Here is a 14,994-nt window from a genome sequence, read left to right on the forward strand (position 1 = left end):
ATCTCCACATAATCAACACTAAATGATCACAATATATCACTTCCTTTCACTTCCGCATCCAAGAAGAAGAGAAATGTTCGCGAACACAAGAGACGGTCTCTGATTGGTCCTAGCAGCCGATGGCAGCCATGATGCACGGAGGACAAACTTTCTTTCTTCTTCTGTTTGTTATGGATGGATGGTGATGGTTTTGGCGTATTATCTTTTTACGTTCAACACAACGGGTTGTAACTTTTCATCTCAATAATGGACAAGTTAACGATCATATCTGGTACGCTGTTTATGGCAGCAGACGTATTTGCTATCGTGAGTCTCGCGATGCCTGACTGGATAATTACAGATGTTGGAGGTCAGTCTAACCCTCTGTTTTGCAGAACAAAATACTAATCAGTGTTGTTTCTCCGTCTCTTCCACTTTGTTTATGAATAAGTGCATTATTTTTCTTTGAAAACTTTTCCTGTATTTTGTTTTACGTTTTCAGGTGACACACGGTTAGGGTTAATGTGGACATGCATGACCCTATACGACAGGCCTCAGGTATGCTTTACACCTGATCTTCAGCCAGAGTGGTTACTAGCTTTGGTCTGCATATTTGTAGGCTGTATTTGTATCACCACAACAATTATACTTCTTGCATCATCTCATTGGGACCGTAATGTTGTTCCCTACGCAAGATGGGTAGGGTTCACCGCAAGTAAGTGTCAGCAAGTTTCATATTGTAATTGACCTCCATAAAATTTGTCCCAATTAATACTGTTTCTTTTTCTTTTCTAGTGGTTCTTTTCTGCTTAGCTGCTGTCATATTTCCGATGGGCTTTCACGTTGACGAAATAGGTGGTCAGCCTTATCAGCTTCCGAACAGTCATCAAGTGGGCATTTCATACATATTATTTGTCCTTGCTCTTTGGATAACTGTAATTTCTGAGTTATTTGCTGGAAAAGTTTGTTTGCCTCACTTTTAAGCATGCTTTCAGTCTATATATTAAAAAAACAACAACAAAAAAAACATGTATTTTGTTAAATTTCTTATCTTTTGATCTTATTTATTAGAATGTATTTTGAAGGCCTTGTTGCTCCTGTAGATATCTTTTCTTACCTTTCCTTGTCTTTGCTATGCTCTGATTCTACAACTGGAAAAATTGACTGTACTTTCCAACTCAGTATTATTTTTTCTCAAATTGTAATAAGTTATAGATTGTATGTTATGTATGTTGTACATATTTCTTCTCTCTGTGATAAAGTATTTTTATAAACTATATTAAGAAAATAAATTGTCGGATCTAATGAGAGAGATTTATTTATTTATGAACTGAATCACTGCATCCAGCTAGCGACCCTCTCTGTCCCTACATCCAGCCAATGGGTGAACTCGGTAGAATTCGTTATCTGCGGGTTCAAAGGAAGACTTCAACATTTTGAGAAAACCTGAAAGTTATCTCATGTGAAAAGGTAGAAAGTTATCAATTATACCCCTGCTGATACACATTTTTCAAGATCATATTTTCAAGTATTTCAAGGCAATACCGTTCACGAATGATGTGATGGTGAGGAGATGTCCCAGCAACAAATTGTACATGAGCAAAAGCTGGTAATGGCAATTCTGTTGTGACAAATTAATTTTAATTCACCTTGGAGGTGACGAAAGAAAGATTTCCGCACCCTGTGTGTTCTAGAGGCCTAAAGGAATGTGGTCATTCCCTCTCTCTCCACCAACCGTATTTTTCTTGTCATAAAGACTTTGCACTAGCATGTGGGGGCATCATAAGAAATCAAAATTATTCTTGCTTGCTTGGCAGCAAAGTGCCAAACCATACAAATTGCCAAAACTCGGCAAAACCCTCACTTTCCGCCCCGTTTCCGCATGGCTTTGTCTTCCGCCTCCGCCCTCCGCCTGTTTCCTCCCCCTCTCCCCCTCTCCCTGCCGCGCCGCGCCACGCCACGCACGGCACAGCTTGCTTTTGCTTGCTGTCTCGTCGATTTGACTGTTTACCTTCCAAGTGACTTGGTTGGGGCGATTTGACAAGACATTTCGCAGCTGTGTTCCACGACCAGGTAAGTACTCATAGAGCTTAGCACGCAGGGAAAAGTCATGTTGCCCATTTACCGGGGTCCTCCCTTTGTTTTCATGCACGACCTAACCTATTAGGCTGCCTACCTCGCACTTGCAGAACGCATCCAATGCACATGCACCTGTGGCGTGGAATTACGAGTTGACTTCACCAGCTCATTTCTATACTTCTTAGGACTAGGGTTCTTCTTCTCATGTACTTACTGCAACACATTCCTAATCGTTAAATTCCATACCTTCTGTTGTTGTAGGTTTCCACATCTGCTATGAGTTCACCTAACATTAATCGAAGTGTGCTATCAACTACCAGGGCTCCAAGGAAGGAAACAGGTAGTTCCGAATTGATGAACAATCAGTTATCACTTTTGGCTCGGTACAAAGTCGAACATGCAGTTGATCAGGCACGCTCACAGGTATGACTTTGAGAATTACGAGTGTTGTGGTTCAGTCTGGGCAAGTTTGTTTCTTGCTTTATTTATCACTTAACTCTTTCTTTCAAGGTTTTAAAAGAAGCCCATCAAAAACGTTTAAAAGTTTTACGCAAAGAACTTGACTACTTAAAAAATTCCAATTGGATGTACCAGCCTGTTGACAAATTTATTGGTCAATAGAACTTTTCTGCTCTGAAATAGTCCATTCGAATCTGTTGTCTGTCAACAAATTAAAATGTGGGGGATACTGTCATCAATTATTAGTAATGTTGTGGGGCGGAAGGCCTCTGATGAATTTTCTGATGAAGAGGATCTGGGAACTACAGAGACCGATGCTTCACTTGATCTATTGATTAACAATGTTTATTCTGAAGACGAAAAAAAAGCAAAGGTTGCTCCCATTCCAGTTCCTTCTAATGTGCTTTTAACCCGAACCTGCTGTGGAAAAGTTACAAGCCTATTTCACAGTGATGGTGTCATTGATGGTCAATATTTCTTTGATAGAAAAAATGCACCTGGAGAGGGTCTTGATGTGGGAAGAACAGTTACTTATCATGCTGTTCGGAGCAGTGAAGATAATGCCTGGAAAGTTACAAGAATCTTGCATGTTCATGAAGAACAGTGGACAGAGGAGGAAGAAGTTACAGAGAGCATTGATCCTGTTATTGAAGAGCCTAAGCAGAGTGAAATGGGTCTTATGGGTATGGCCAACAAACGCACAATAGTTGGTAAAGTTGTGAATGTTGCAAATAGAGATGTTATTGTCAGGGACACCTTACAGCGCACAGACACTCACACCCCACAGTGCAGAGAAACCATCTTCAGTTTGAATAAAATTTCATCCGAATTTGTGCCTCTGAGAGGTAATCCTTGTGTTACTCTATTTTATTATTTTGTGGGGTAAACTAATTTAACTATCATAACATGACGTTCCGTGTCTTTTGCAGGGGATATTTTGAGTATGGATTGTTTTGTTGAGGTCTCAGATGAGACTGTTGATGGAAGTGGCCAGGTTGTGGAGGTGTTGTCAATTAAACCTGCCCGTGCCAGAATGGCTGAAGGGGTTGTGACATATTGGCATAGGAAGAATGGAAGGGGCAATGTAAATAATGAAATATTTATCAAGAGAGAGGTGTGTGAACCAGGCTACATTCCCAAAGAAAAGGATGAGGTGAGCTGTGTGTTTGTTACAGATTGTCTATTGTGATTGTAGCTTTTAAACCTATTATTGGATGTCACCAATACTTCTTGATTACTCATATGTATTTCTATTTCTGTCTAATCACAGGTGAAAATGGAAATCATTGAATGCGACATGGATATAGATGACATGAGGTTTTCCTGGCGTGCCATATCTGTGTCTCCTGTGCACCTGAATGAGCAGTATGAAGAAAAAATCAGAGAACCTCAGCGTGTCTTTCATCGAATTGACCCAGAACTACTTAAAAACAAGGGTTCCTTAGTTGTAATGGAAAACACAAATTTTGGAGCCCTTCCATCAGATGGGAATTTTAAAATAGAGGTATTGTAATCATGCGTGAATTCCTACTAAATTTGATTGATCATGAATTATTTTCATATCCTAGAGGGTTATAATGTGCTGCATGTGTTTCAGATCGTTGTAACAAATGCTGGAGAATCTCGAAAGTACATCTCAAAATATTATATTGATACTGAGCCATCCAACCTCAATTTGGTGTCGCCCAAAAAAGGAGGAATATTTATCGAGCCCAAAGAATCAGTTATATTTAGTTTTATTTACAACCACAAATTCTGTAGTTACTTTAATGAAGTCTTTGTTATTGAAAGTGGTGATTTTTTAATTGGTCGACTGATTCAATGGGAAGTTGTAAACAGAACAATTTTATCCAGCTCTGAAACAGCTTCCAATGCGGTTGATGAAAATTGCTATAAAAGATCTCGGCATGAGATGGCCCTAAATGTGCTGCATCTGCAAGAGAATCTGTATGTATGGTAGTATAAAAATGTTCTTTTATCTGGCAATGAGCAGGTGACTAATTTGTTGGTGTACTTTGTTGACAGATCAAAGTTCGTACCACCTCCCAAACCAAGACGTACAGGATTTCAGAAGAAAAACATCCCAAAGTATCATTTACCGGAGTCATTTGGGAAAATTATGGCAGCTGGATGTGATGGCATGTTTGTTAAAAGAGATGTTTCCAAGGCATTGAAAGAGAATGTGAGTAAAAGCATTCTTATAATTGCAGATGTACTTCTGGAGACCACTTTAAAAAAAAAAAGTGTTTTATGACTTCAATTCTCTTTTTTCCTCTAGTACCCAGAGCTGGGCCAGAATCTTTCACCTGCAAATCATAAGAAAAAGTTTCATAATCTACTGTACATTGCTGAAATGGATGCAAACTTTGATATGGATCGTTATTCGAAGAATAGAGTCAGTTTCATGCGCAGGGGTGCTGCCGGTGAATATCTGGCGCTGGAAGTGGCTGCACTGTCTGAGGGAAGACTGTCTCTGCTTCCTGGTGACACAGTTTTTGCCACAAATAGTTACTCAAGTGCCGGTAAGAATCGGTAGCAACTTGTCTTTTGCTGTAATAAGCTAGTGCAATTTTTTTAAAGGCATGGTTTTTCCTGTTCAGGTGCAAGCTTTAAGGGAAGAATCACAAAAGTTTTGGCAAAAGAAGTTTGGATTTTATTTAACCGTGACTTTGTCAGTTTATACAATTCAGAAGACTATGATGTGGCTTTTTGTCCAAGTCGAGGCAGTTTTGCCAAATGCCATCATGCAGTAGAAATTTGTGAAATTAACCAGGCATACATGTGGCTCTTTCCTAAGAGTGTCAGCTCTAAACCACCTCAGATAGTGTTTGAGGAAGATGACGATTTATTTTTAACTGGAATTACCCTTGACTTGTCAAACAATAATGAGGAATCGGCCAAAGAAAAAAATTCTAAAAGTGGAATGTGTAATAAGAAACTTAATTGGTTCAACAAAAGACTGAATCACAGACAGAAAGAGGCTGTCCGAAACATTCTACAGGGCGAAGCTAGGCCTTTGCCATATATCATTTTTGGACCTCCTGGCACGGGGAAAACAATGACACTGGTTGAGACAATTCTTCAGATCTACTCTCTCATGGCTGACAGCAGGTTAGATAAGGATCTTTTAAAAATTCTTCACTGCTAATTTTTTAATTAAATTATTATTAGTAACTTACGATTTTACCCTCTCAGGATATTAATAGCCACTCCCTCTAATAGTGCTGCGAACCTTATTGCGGAGAGGCTGTTGGACTCAAAACTTTTGCAGCCTGGAGATTTAACGAGGCTTGTTGCACATCACCTAGTTCTTGAGGGTAAAATCCCTCCAAGGCTCCTTCCTTATAGTGCAACAGTTGAATTGGATTCCTCAGATGATGAACCGGTTGGTATATTTCCTCTTGCATTCATGTCAGTCGCACCACATTGTCCTCTTGTCTTGAATGTGATCCCCCTTGGTTTACAGATCTTAACTGGAACCAAACGCTTAAACAATGATTTGATCATGCGGCACCGGGTTATCATTGGAACCTGTGTGGCCTTAGGGCAGATGATGAGCTTAAGCCTCTCTCGGGGCCACTTTACCCACATTGTTGTGGATGAAGCTGGTCAAGCCTCTGAACCAGAAATCTTGATTCCTCTTGGTTTGTTTTCTTTTTCCTTTTTTTACATTATTGTCTTTTTCTGTGTGTGGGTTGGTGTGCTCTATTGTTAATTTCTATGGATTGCAGGGTTCCTGGCACATGAGACTGGACAGATAGTCTTGGCAGGAGATCCTCTTCAGCTTGGGCCGGTTGTGCCCTCATCATTGGCTGCAGACTTTGGTCTAAGCAAATCTCTCTTAGCAAGGTTGATTTCTCGGTTTCCCTACGTCAGGGACTCCTCAGGCTTTCCTGATACTGGTGGTTATGACCCAAGGCTTGTGACCCGCTTATCCGTAAATTATAGATCACTGCCTGATATTCTGGAATTACCGAGTTCACTGTTTTATGACTCTGATTTAGAACCATGGGTATTTCCATTAATCTTTCTATTGTATCTTTTATTTGGTCTGTTTTTTTCAGGGTTGTAATGGGGGATTCTCCTTTTCACTTTTGTGTTACAGGTCCAGGAAGATGATAGTTATGAAGCTAAGGTTATGGTTAGGGCTACAACAGCTCTTAATTTCCCAAACTCTGCTGTTGTTTTTCAAGGTATCAAAGGTGACACTGTCAGAGAGCCAGACAATCCGTCTTTCTGGAATTTTCAAGAGTGCTTCCAAGTTGTTATGCTTGTTCAAGAACTTCTTGCAGCTGACATTAAGAGAGAGGACATAGGTGTCATCACTCCATATCAAAAGCAGGTATTACTACTTTGTTACAATAATTCTTTTGATATCTTAGTGAAGTGGCTTGATCTTTTGTCTGACTGCTTTTTATTTATTTGTTAACAGGCGATGAAAATACGCTTTCATTTGGAGAAGCTCGATTCTTCGAAATCGGTAGATCCCAGTGAAACGCTTAAACTGAAAGTTGGAAGTGTAGAGGAGTTCCAGGGTCAGGAAAAGATGGTTGTAATTATATCAACAGTTAGAAGTGTGGGATCTGATCACATTGACAGAATTGGAAGAAATTCTGTGAGACAACTTCTTGGATTCGTCAACAGCCCGGAAAGGCTAAATGTTGCCATATCCAGAGCAAGAGCCTTACTTGTAATATGTGGTGACCCTGAAGTATTGTGTATTGACCATTATTGGCGGAGTGTTGTTAAGTATTGTGTAGAGAAGAAATCTTACTTAGGCGTTGCACTACCTAAACATTTTCTTGAGTAACATTTCTCCTTTATTTTAAGCATGACTGGCTGTTTTTGGCCCTGATATTATGATAAGACTGTTGTCATGTAGTTTTAATTTTTATCGTACCTCAATCAAATGATATAATCACAAATGATATAATAAATATTTTTTTAGTAAGAAATGAAAAAATTGACTCATTCCATATCATTAACCACATTGCTAAACTGAGGACTTAGGCTGGAAGCTATTGTTGAATTGAATAACTATCTCAATCAGATGCACGAACTTTCAGTGAAAATCCTGCAAGAAGTGAATTACTGAATTTGTATACTCCAATGCTATTCTTGGAGGGCCAAGCTGCAGCACTTAATTTCAGTTCATGGCTGGGACAAAGAACAATACTGCAGGTTGTCAATGGTAGGAAAGAATAATGAATAACATTTGTAAAGAGAACTTTCAACATTTTTATTTTCAATCATGTTTCAGTTAAACAAATTTCTGGAATTTCCTTATGTAATTTAAAATATTGCCTAAATTGTAGAGCAAGATACTTTGAAGATTTATGGATTTGACCTACTAATTATTCTAAAATCATTGATCTAAATGTAGCCAGCAAATGAGCCATTTTCAATCTGTTCATCCCACTTCTCTACCCAAAACTGTGGGCACAGTGTTTTGTAAGCATGCTGGAAGTAGTTGCAGGGTTCGTACTTGTCACCACGTTTCTTCACACACCGGTGGTAGTCCAGGTACATTTGGTAGCAGTACCTGAAGACACAATTAAAAAGTTAGACAAGTAGCAAACGGAACAATTATAGTTGACACTACAGCAGACTTACCTAGTCTGATTCATGTTGGGGAACCTGGAATCTGTGGGGACAGTATGGTGGCCTGCTTGGGCAGGCTTGGAGTTCTTCAAGTTGCCCACATACCACTCCACCAGTGCAGGAGGCATGATTAATCTGGAACACACACAAAGAAGTCAAAAGGCCCGCTAAAATGATAACAGAACACATCAGTGAGAAAACAAAACCCCTACCATGACAAAATTCAATTAATAAGTGAATGAGTGCCAATGCCAATGGGAATTTTAAAAAGACCATAAATGTTCCACTTTGACCTGATGGTCATGAGGTTTCGCTTTAGAAGTGCCACATGAATAATGGTACATTTAATGAGGTCAGATGACAAAACACTTACATACACTGATTGAAATGACAAATTGCATATCTGCTGCAGTTAGACCAAAGGAACTGAACTAGCATACAATGATGGATTTTATCTCCAACAATGAGGATTCACTTACCAACACAAGAAAAACATCTTCTCAATCTCACAGAAACAGGGAAGAAAACAAAACAACCACATTTCCACAATGTATTTAACTATTTTAACATTTTTAAAGAGATCGACATAACAAACAATTTGCATTGCCAGTAACCAGCAACAGCACTTAAGAACAATCTTAAAATTAGTCATCTGTTTCAGCATACATAAAGCAAAATAATATATTTATTTCACAAGAGGTCTTGTCTTTCCATCCTCCTCACAGGAAGTTTCCTTGTATCGTTTAACTTCAGCCATGTAAAGAGACCAAGCGTCTTTGGGTTTCTCTTCAGAGCCTTCCTCATCAGCACGTTTCTTCTTCACAACACCTGTGGGCAACACTCGCCCACCTCGTCTCTTGCCGACTAGAGGAGCTCGCTTGGCAACCTCCTTTGAACTCTCGTCTCCACTACTGGCATTTCCAGATGAACCTGGATTTCCAGATGGGCCTGGATGAACCCTATCTGAAGACATCACAGACTGTCCACTTTCTGCTTTAACTGGGCTGACTGAGGTTGTTGGCTTTGCTGGCTGTAAGTTCTTGCTCAAACTGGGACTGCCTGAGGATGCACTTGAATTGGCTTCCTGCATTCTCTTGAACATTTCAAGAAAGCTCCCATCGTTGCGGAAAGCATTTACTTGATGAGCTTCAGGCATAGACTGAGCAGTGGGTGGAGCTCGGTCCCTGGCTGAAGGGGTGGTGTCCCCATCCGACCTATGATACACCATGGCAATCACCTATGGAAAGAGAGAACTTTCTGGTGTAAACACCATGCCCAGAAAATTTGAACCAAAATCCATCATTGTACGCTTAATGCTAACAAGCAACATGATTCTCAGCAGGTGAAATATGCTTGGTGAGGAATAGCTCATTTTGTTTAAGTACTAAGTGCTAAACTGCTGAGAAGCATATGCTTTGAACTTGATAAATTTGACTTAGTAAAGTGATTGAGGTTGACAATTTCACTACATCATATGTGCAGCATAAGAGATTGAATGTCCAAGCAAAAGCAATGACAGGTTTAAGGCAACCAAAAGCAACAAAATAGGCATATTTTGTGAGTAATTAACTGTCTGTAACCAAATATGAAAACCAAACCAACAACTATGGGAAAGTGCTCAGTACATTTCATGTGAAAGCTATATCTTGATGATTCATGCATTTGCAAAGGGGAGAAAGGGTTTCGACTAGAAACCAAATGTTTTGCAGCTGGGATACTGAAACTAAATGCAACATTTATCGAGAGGAATAAGGCTGGCTGTCAAACGCATATTACTGCTACAGAAACAGTAGTCAAAATAACATTAAACAGAAAAAAAATAATAAAAAAGAATAATTCCTTGGGTATTAACTGGGGATCAACTGATCGAAGAGATGGTAATGTATAGCCATGACATTGTAGATAAGAATAAATGTGATTTAGCTGATCGACAGTTACGGGAACGCGATTCTTAGAGAACAAGAAGCTCCCCCAATGAAATGTAGTGAGGCCACGAACACAGGGCAAACATCAAAATTTAGATGCCCCAGAGCATACATTTAAAAGAGTCACACAGCAACTGTCCTTGACTAGGTACTTATAACCTTACACTCAACCAGACAGTCATCGAAATTCTACCGATAGGGCTGCGCATGGGGCGACTGGGTTGGCACTTGGCAATACGTCATTACGATGCATGAGAAGAATCAAAATCAATCAATACAGCTTCACAAACAGAAAATACAAAGCAAAAGAAGGCAAAAGTACGAGTGGTCAGCAGACTTGGAGAGTCCAACACCAATTCACGAAGCCGCGACAAAACAGCATGAAAAATGCATTCACAGTCACTACGGAACATGCAGTATATCCAGACAACTTCACCCTACCAATGGAATGCCGTTCCCTTGCTCCAGGCAAAAATTGGGACGGTTTGGCGACGTCCTCTGGTCTCAGCGTAAGTCTAAAATGGCTGACCCGTCGTGGTGCTGCGAAAAAGACAACCTAACAGCGGTGAGAACATTACCAACCTAATTTTAACAGCTGATGGCTCTAAAAGACGCCGTAGCCTTTAAATGAGTGCCCATTTATTATTTTGGGATGAGATCATTCAAGAAAAAAATTTTAATTGGTTTTAATATTTTAAGAATAAGTTCATAGAAATGCATAATTTTCTGCTTGAAGAATGAACCGAGAACTAGTTTGGCTCACAGTAGTTGGCACATTTGGAGCTACTTTCCAGCAGACACCAGCAGAAGACACTCCCAACTCCAATCAACCCAATTTCGTTTCCGCCTTTCAACTAGTTGTTTTATCGACAACTTTTTTTCAGGATGAGGGACATCGCAGAGAATTCCACGTTTCCAGTCCTTGCATTTTGAGAAGTGTCTTTAAGCGATCAGCAATGCACTTTGAGTGAGGCAAATGCTGCGTAACACACGGCTATGGCTGTGCCTTCATAATGTAAACACAGCGGCTGCAGCCAGCCAAGGCAGCCAAGCCAGCCTGACGAAAGCGAGCGTCTTTGGCCTCTTATCTCCCATTCCTCATGTGCCCGTCAACTTGAGCCGCGGCCGCAGTCTCGCCAGTAGTGCTGCCCCCGTCATGGATGCCCCTAGCCCCCGTGTCCTGTCCATCCAAAGTCATGTTGTATCGGGTTATGTGGGAAACAAGAGTGCCACTTTTCCCTTGCAGGTGAGTCAACGCCTAGTTTAAGTCCATTTTGGACCAAAGCATGCCTAATCATTGACCGTTTTTCTTTGCTTAGGTTCTTGGCTTTGATGTTGATGCCATCAATTCTGTCCAGTTCTCAAACCACACTGGATATGGCTATTGGAAAGGACAGGTATTAGCTGAACAAGAGCTGGGTGAGTTATCTGCCGCTTCTTGCCTTCTAGAGGAGTCACCGTTTCTTTATTTCAGTATCAGCAAATCCTTGGCATGTGCAGCTGTACCCAGTTGTACACTGTTCAGTGATAACACTTCTTTGCATTCTTTTCAGTTGAGCTAACAGAGGGTTTAGCTCATAATGGGCTTGATTGCACTTACACTCATTTGCTGACTGGGTACAGTCGTTCAAAATCTTTCTTAACTCACATAGCAAATATAGTTTCTCAGCTGCGTAAAAAGAATTCTGGTTTGATTTATTGTAAGTATTTTTAATGGCGCTTCAATTATTTACTGGTAGCAGCTTACACTCATCTCAGCTTAAGTTAATTTTGTATCTTTCTTTTCAAGTGTGTGATCCTGTAATTGGTGACATTGGAAGAGGCATATATGTCCCTACAGAATTGATTGATGTCTACAAGGAAACCATCATACCAATTGCAAATATCGTGACACCCAACCAATTTGAACTTGAGTAAGTTTCATGTAAACTTAGGCAATCTTTGGATGCTAAGTTCTTGTTTGTTTTGAATTAAATTTTCTGACTGAAAACTTATGTTTCTGCTTCTAGGCTACTGACAGGAATAACTCTAAAAACCATTGATGATGTTTGGGCAGCAACTGCAACATTGCACAGCATGGGACCTAAGACTGTTGTTATCTCATCTTCAGAATTATGTGATGAAAAGTCTCTCCTCTGCCTGGGGAGCGCAATAATAGGTAAATAGATAACATATCATCAGCAAATTTAAATATAGGTATTGTCATTTGAAAGGTAACTGTTAACACAAATTCTTTGGGCAGATGGAAGACAAGAAAAGGCTATGATAACATTCCCAAAGTTGAAGAGCTCATATACAGGAACCGGTGATTTGTTTTCTGCTCTTCTCTTGGCTTGGATGTGGCGATCTCACAATAACTTAAAACAATCTCTGGAGTATACTGTTGCTACTATACAAGCTGTGCTACAGCGTACTGAAGCATCTTGTAAAGGTATCTTTTTCTATAATTTTTGGTCCCTTTAAGCCTTTTCTCCTGTTTCAAAGAATTAAATATTTTTGTGATTTTCTTGTTGTAGGTGATACTGAAAAGTTGTCAGTTTTTGACCGTGAGCTGAAGCTTATCAAGAGCAAAAGTGACATTGAAAATCCCAAAGTGGTGTACCATGCGGTATCAATTCTTTGATTTAAGGCATTTAGTGTGTTTGGCAGTCAGTATTGTGTGCATAATTGAGAAGAGCCAAACTATTCATGGTTATAGGCTATGCTTTGAATTAATTCATTATATAGCTAAACTGATCTAAGTATTCAATTTTTTTGTGGATCAAAAGTTTAGCTGCTGCTCCTTTGATGACTGGAGAGCACAGACACTAAGAAAGATGTGAAATATTTAAAACATTCTGTAATAGTCATTATGGCATTGTCTTCTTGTCTTCTTGAGAGAAACAAGTTGGTTTCTTTCTGAAAGTGTATGGGAAATTGTGAATTTGACAATAAGAATCAGTTTTTTTTTGTCAAGAAGAGCCTTGCAGATTATTGATGACCTTGCTTAATTTGTTGATGTTCATGTTAGTGGTTATAAAATATTTTTTTTGTTATTTTTTTGTTTTGTTTTATTTTATTTTATTGTTAAATTATTATGATGTAGCAAATGTTGCTTGTGACCAATCTACTGTAACGTAATCAATCTTGTCTTCCATATTCCACAAGTTTTGATGATATATTCTTCTGTGCATTTTTATGTACTATATTGTTTATTATTGTTGTCATTAAATCTGTGCTTACACATGATTTGTATTTTCTGTGCCTTTCCTTTTCCCAAAAAGTCACAACTTTGAGACCTATACGATGTTCACAACTTGATTTCTAATGAAGGGGCAATTTCATCACACAACACTCATACTGGTAAAGCTCTTTATTAGTCAAAATACTCTCGTTGAAATCCGGGATTTCTATCGAAAGATTCTCCTCATCCCCGTCGTCCTGCAACAAAACGATACAATTTTTTTTCAAAAGTGGTTCAGGCAACAGTTTGCTATTTTTCCTTAAGGTACGAGAGGGATAAAGAGACATCGGCCCCTGAACGAATGTGGAAAGCGGTTTTGCTCGGCTGGAAATGAGTCGGCCACGGTGACGAGAGGGCGATAGGGGACACTCGGCCATCGTGGCTGAAATGCTCGGGTGAGAATTGCGTTCACTCAGAGGAGAGTGACTTTGGAGGCTGGAACCTAGGCCAGGCGACTTGGAGGCGTCCTTCGAAGCTTTGCTGCCAAAAGAAATAATCAGAAGAGGGCGGCGCAGTGGAGCGGCAGCTCCAAAGGGTGGAAAAATAAACGTTTAAAATGCAACGCGCTCAAGGACGGGACGGGGAGGCGACGGGGGCGGGGAGGATTGCTGATAGAGCACCATGATGGCCGTTCCCTCCCCCACCTCTCGCTCCCACTTCTTCGTCTTGAGCGCGAAGCGCGCTGCGCCAAATGTCTCCATCACAAAAAGGAACAATGAAAAAAGGGTCGAAAAAGTAGTGAGAAGCAGGACGAGGAAAGGCGAGGGAAGGAGAGAGAAACTTTCATGAATTCCACCCACCGAATCTGCCTCTCCCCCTCCCGCTCCCACCCTCTTTTCTTTCTTTGCACGGCCATTCAAGAGAGTTGAGGAGTATTTTTGTGCAGAGGGGAGCGGAGGCGGGTTGGCGGCGGGCGAGGCGCGGCGGAGCGGGGCGGATGAATCAATAAAAAAGATTTTGATTCGAAGGGGAGGGTGGAAAGGAGGGAGGCACGCCGTCGTCTCGGAGTCTCGAGCCTGGAAGCGCCGCGCCGCCGTCGTTTGATTTGAGCGGAATAATGTTTTAAAATGAAGCAGCGCGACGCCATAAGACAGCGTCGAAAAATGATGGATTAGAATAATGAACCAAAACTATTTATTTTGAACCGGGAGGAAAGCCTCGTTTCCACTTGGTTGTGCGGCGAGTCCTTACAGTGTCCAACTCGGCAATTTATTCGGGGTTCGGCCGCCCTGCTTCACCAAAACCAGAACCCAGAACCACGACGCGAACAAACCAGAACAATGGTGGCCCTCGACCGTCTGCCTCCGCGAGGCTACGCGAGGCGTGGCGTTACAGCGAGAACGCTCAGAAAGAAGGCAGAAACTGACGCCGAGTCCGGAGAGTCCGGAAGGGGCATTGTTGTGGCGTTTTGCAAAACAAGCTGAAAAGATGAATCTCCCGCGAGGCCGCCAGGCGCCAAGCCGCGAGGCGGGAAGCTGTTTGTAATTCGCGCCGCTTGGCACGGCCACTGACTGGCGGCCCCGCGTCCAGCGGGTCCTGACCGTAGTCCTGACACTGTTTTTCCGTGGTGTCCGATAACTATACGCCTCAGAAACCTAAATTCCCAAAGGCCCAACAAGGCAGCGCGCCGGTGAAGTCCTACAGTGGGACTACGTGCCGGTCCACTGAAAGACCAAACGTGGCCACACCAACCACGATGCCGACGACGGGGTCTGTGCGGGGCGGGCC

At 41.1% G+C, this 14,994-nt stretch overlaps 4 protein-coding genes and 1 long non-coding RNA gene across 7 annotated transcripts in view; 3 read left to right on the top strand and 2 right to left on the bottom strand.

The window, feature by feature from the left end:
* Positions 1–108: 108 nt before the first annotated feature.
* On the top strand, positions 109–1,289 carry LOC117644018 (uncharacterized protein C16orf52 homolog A). Its single transcript, XM_034383209.1, has 3 exons — positions 109–349; positions 482–694; positions 775–1,289. The coding sequence occupies exons 1-3, from the start codon at positions 247–249 to the stop codon at positions 960–962; spliced, it is 504 nt and encodes a 167-aa protein (XP_034239100.1). The 5' UTR covers positions 109–246; the 3' UTR covers positions 963–1,289.
* Positions 1,290–1,891: 602 nt separating this feature from the next.
* On the top strand, positions 1,892–7,480 carry LOC117651626 (probable RNA helicase armi). Its single transcript, XM_034395847.1, has 14 exons — positions 1,892–2,052; positions 2,320–2,481; positions 2,569–3,362; positions 3,447–3,670; positions 3,788–4,021; positions 4,115–4,464; positions 4,543–4,699; positions 4,796–5,039; positions 5,118–5,628; positions 5,713–5,902; positions 5,984–6,161; positions 6,249–6,529; positions 6,623–6,859; positions 6,950–7,480. The coding sequence occupies exons 3-14, from the start codon at positions 2,735–2,737 to the stop codon at positions 7,325–7,327; spliced, it is 3,612 nt and encodes a 1,203-aa protein (XP_034251738.1). The 5' UTR covers positions 1,892–2,052; positions 2,320–2,481; positions 2,569–2,734; the 3' UTR covers positions 7,328–7,480.
* Positions 7,481–7,731: 251 nt separating this feature from the next.
* Positions 7,732–10,638, bottom strand: LOC117651753 (cytochrome c oxidase subunit 12, mitochondrial-like). Of its 3 annotated transcripts, XM_034396289.1 has the most exons (3): positions 10,485–10,638; positions 8,131–8,253; positions 7,732–8,059 (listed from the first exon to the last, which is right to left on the bottom strand). In XM_034396289.1, exons 2-3 carry the CDS (start codon positions 8,244–8,246, stop codon positions 7,891–7,893), a joined length of 285 nt encoding a protein of 94 aa, XP_034252180.1. In that variant the 5' UTR covers positions 8,247–8,253; positions 10,485–10,638; the 3' UTR covers positions 7,732–7,890. The 3 variants fall into 3 exon arrangements, with proteins under 3 accessions (XP_034252180.1, XP_034252001.1, XP_034252088.1); XM_034396110.1 differs by lacking the exons at positions 7,732–8,059; positions 8,131–8,253 and adding an exon at positions 8,448–9,355 and having other exon boundaries at positions 10,485–10,633; XM_034396197.1 differs by lacking the exons at positions 7,732–8,059; positions 8,131–8,253; positions 10,485–10,638 and adding exons at positions 8,448–9,355; positions 10,366–10,481.
* A 185-nt stretch (positions 10,639–10,823) lies between these two features.
* On the top strand, positions 10,824–13,268 carry LOC117651682 (pyridoxal kinase). The gene is made up of 7 exons (XM_034395982.1): positions 10,824–11,289; positions 11,363–11,462; positions 11,597–11,743; positions 11,833–11,956; positions 12,053–12,201; positions 12,286–12,474; positions 12,560–13,268. The coding sequence occupies exons 1-7, from the start codon at positions 11,020–11,022 to the stop codon at positions 12,664–12,666; spliced, it is 1,086 nt and encodes a 361-aa protein (XP_034251873.1). The 5' UTR covers positions 10,824–11,019; the 3' UTR covers positions 12,667–13,268.
* Positions 13,269–13,377: 109 nt separating this feature from the next.
* The window catches only part of LOC117651862, a 53,116-nt gene continuing 51,499 nt past the window's right edge, over positions 13,378–14,994 (bottom strand). The window contains exon 4 of the long non-coding RNA XR_004588135.1: positions 13,378–13,463. This is a non-coding gene — a long non-coding RNA (uncharacterized LOC117651862). The remainder of the gene's footprint in view (positions 13,464–14,994) is intronic.

Source organism: Thrips palmi, unplaced genomic scaffold (assembly GCF_012932325.1).
Source record: "Thrips palmi isolate BJ-2018 unplaced genomic scaffold, TpBJ-2018v1 HiC_scaffold_1, whole genome shotgun sequence".
Taxonomy (NCBI): Eukaryota; Metazoa; Arthropoda; class Insecta; order Thysanoptera; family Thripidae; genus Thrips; species Thrips palmi.

Coding starts and splice junctions, on each gene's coding strand:
- LOC117651753 (XM_034396110.1), bottom strand. CDS start 9,346: ATGGTGTATCATAGGTCGGATGGGGACACCACCCCTTCAGCCAGGGAC.
- LOC117651682 (XM_034395982.1), top strand. CDS start 11,020: ATGCTGCGTAACACACGGCTATGGCTGTGCCTTCATAATGTAAACACA. Junction 11,957..12,052: donor CCCAACCAATTTGAACTTGA/GTAAGTTTCATG, acceptor TTCTGCTTCTAG/GCTACTGACAGGAATAACTC. Junction 12,475..12,559: donor TACTGAAGCATCTTGTAAAG/GTATCTTTTTCT, acceptor TTCTTGTTGTAG/GTGATACTGAAAAGTTGTCA.
- LOC117651626 (XM_034395847.1), top strand. CDS start 2,735: ATGTGGGGGATACTGTCATCAATTATTAGTAATGTTGTGGGGCGGAAG. Junction 3,363..3,446: donor CGAATTTGTGCCTCTGAGAG/GTAATCCTTGTG, acceptor TGTCTTTTGCAG/GGGATATTTTGAGTATGGAT. Junction 3,671..3,787: donor TTCCCAAAGAAAAGGATGAG/GTGAGCTGTGTG, acceptor GTCTAATCACAG/GTGAAAATGGAAATCATTGA.
- LOC117644018 (XM_034383209.1), top strand. CDS start 247: ATGGACAAGTTAACGATCATATCTGGTACGCTGTTTATGGCAGCAGAC. Junction 350..481: donor GATAATTACAGATGTTGGAG/GTCAGTCTAACC, acceptor TTACGTTTTCAG/GTGACACACGGTTAGGGTTA. Junction 695..774: donor ATGGGTAGGGTTCACCGCAA/GTAAGTGTCAGC, acceptor TTTCTTTTCTAG/TGGTTCTTTTCTGCTTAGCT.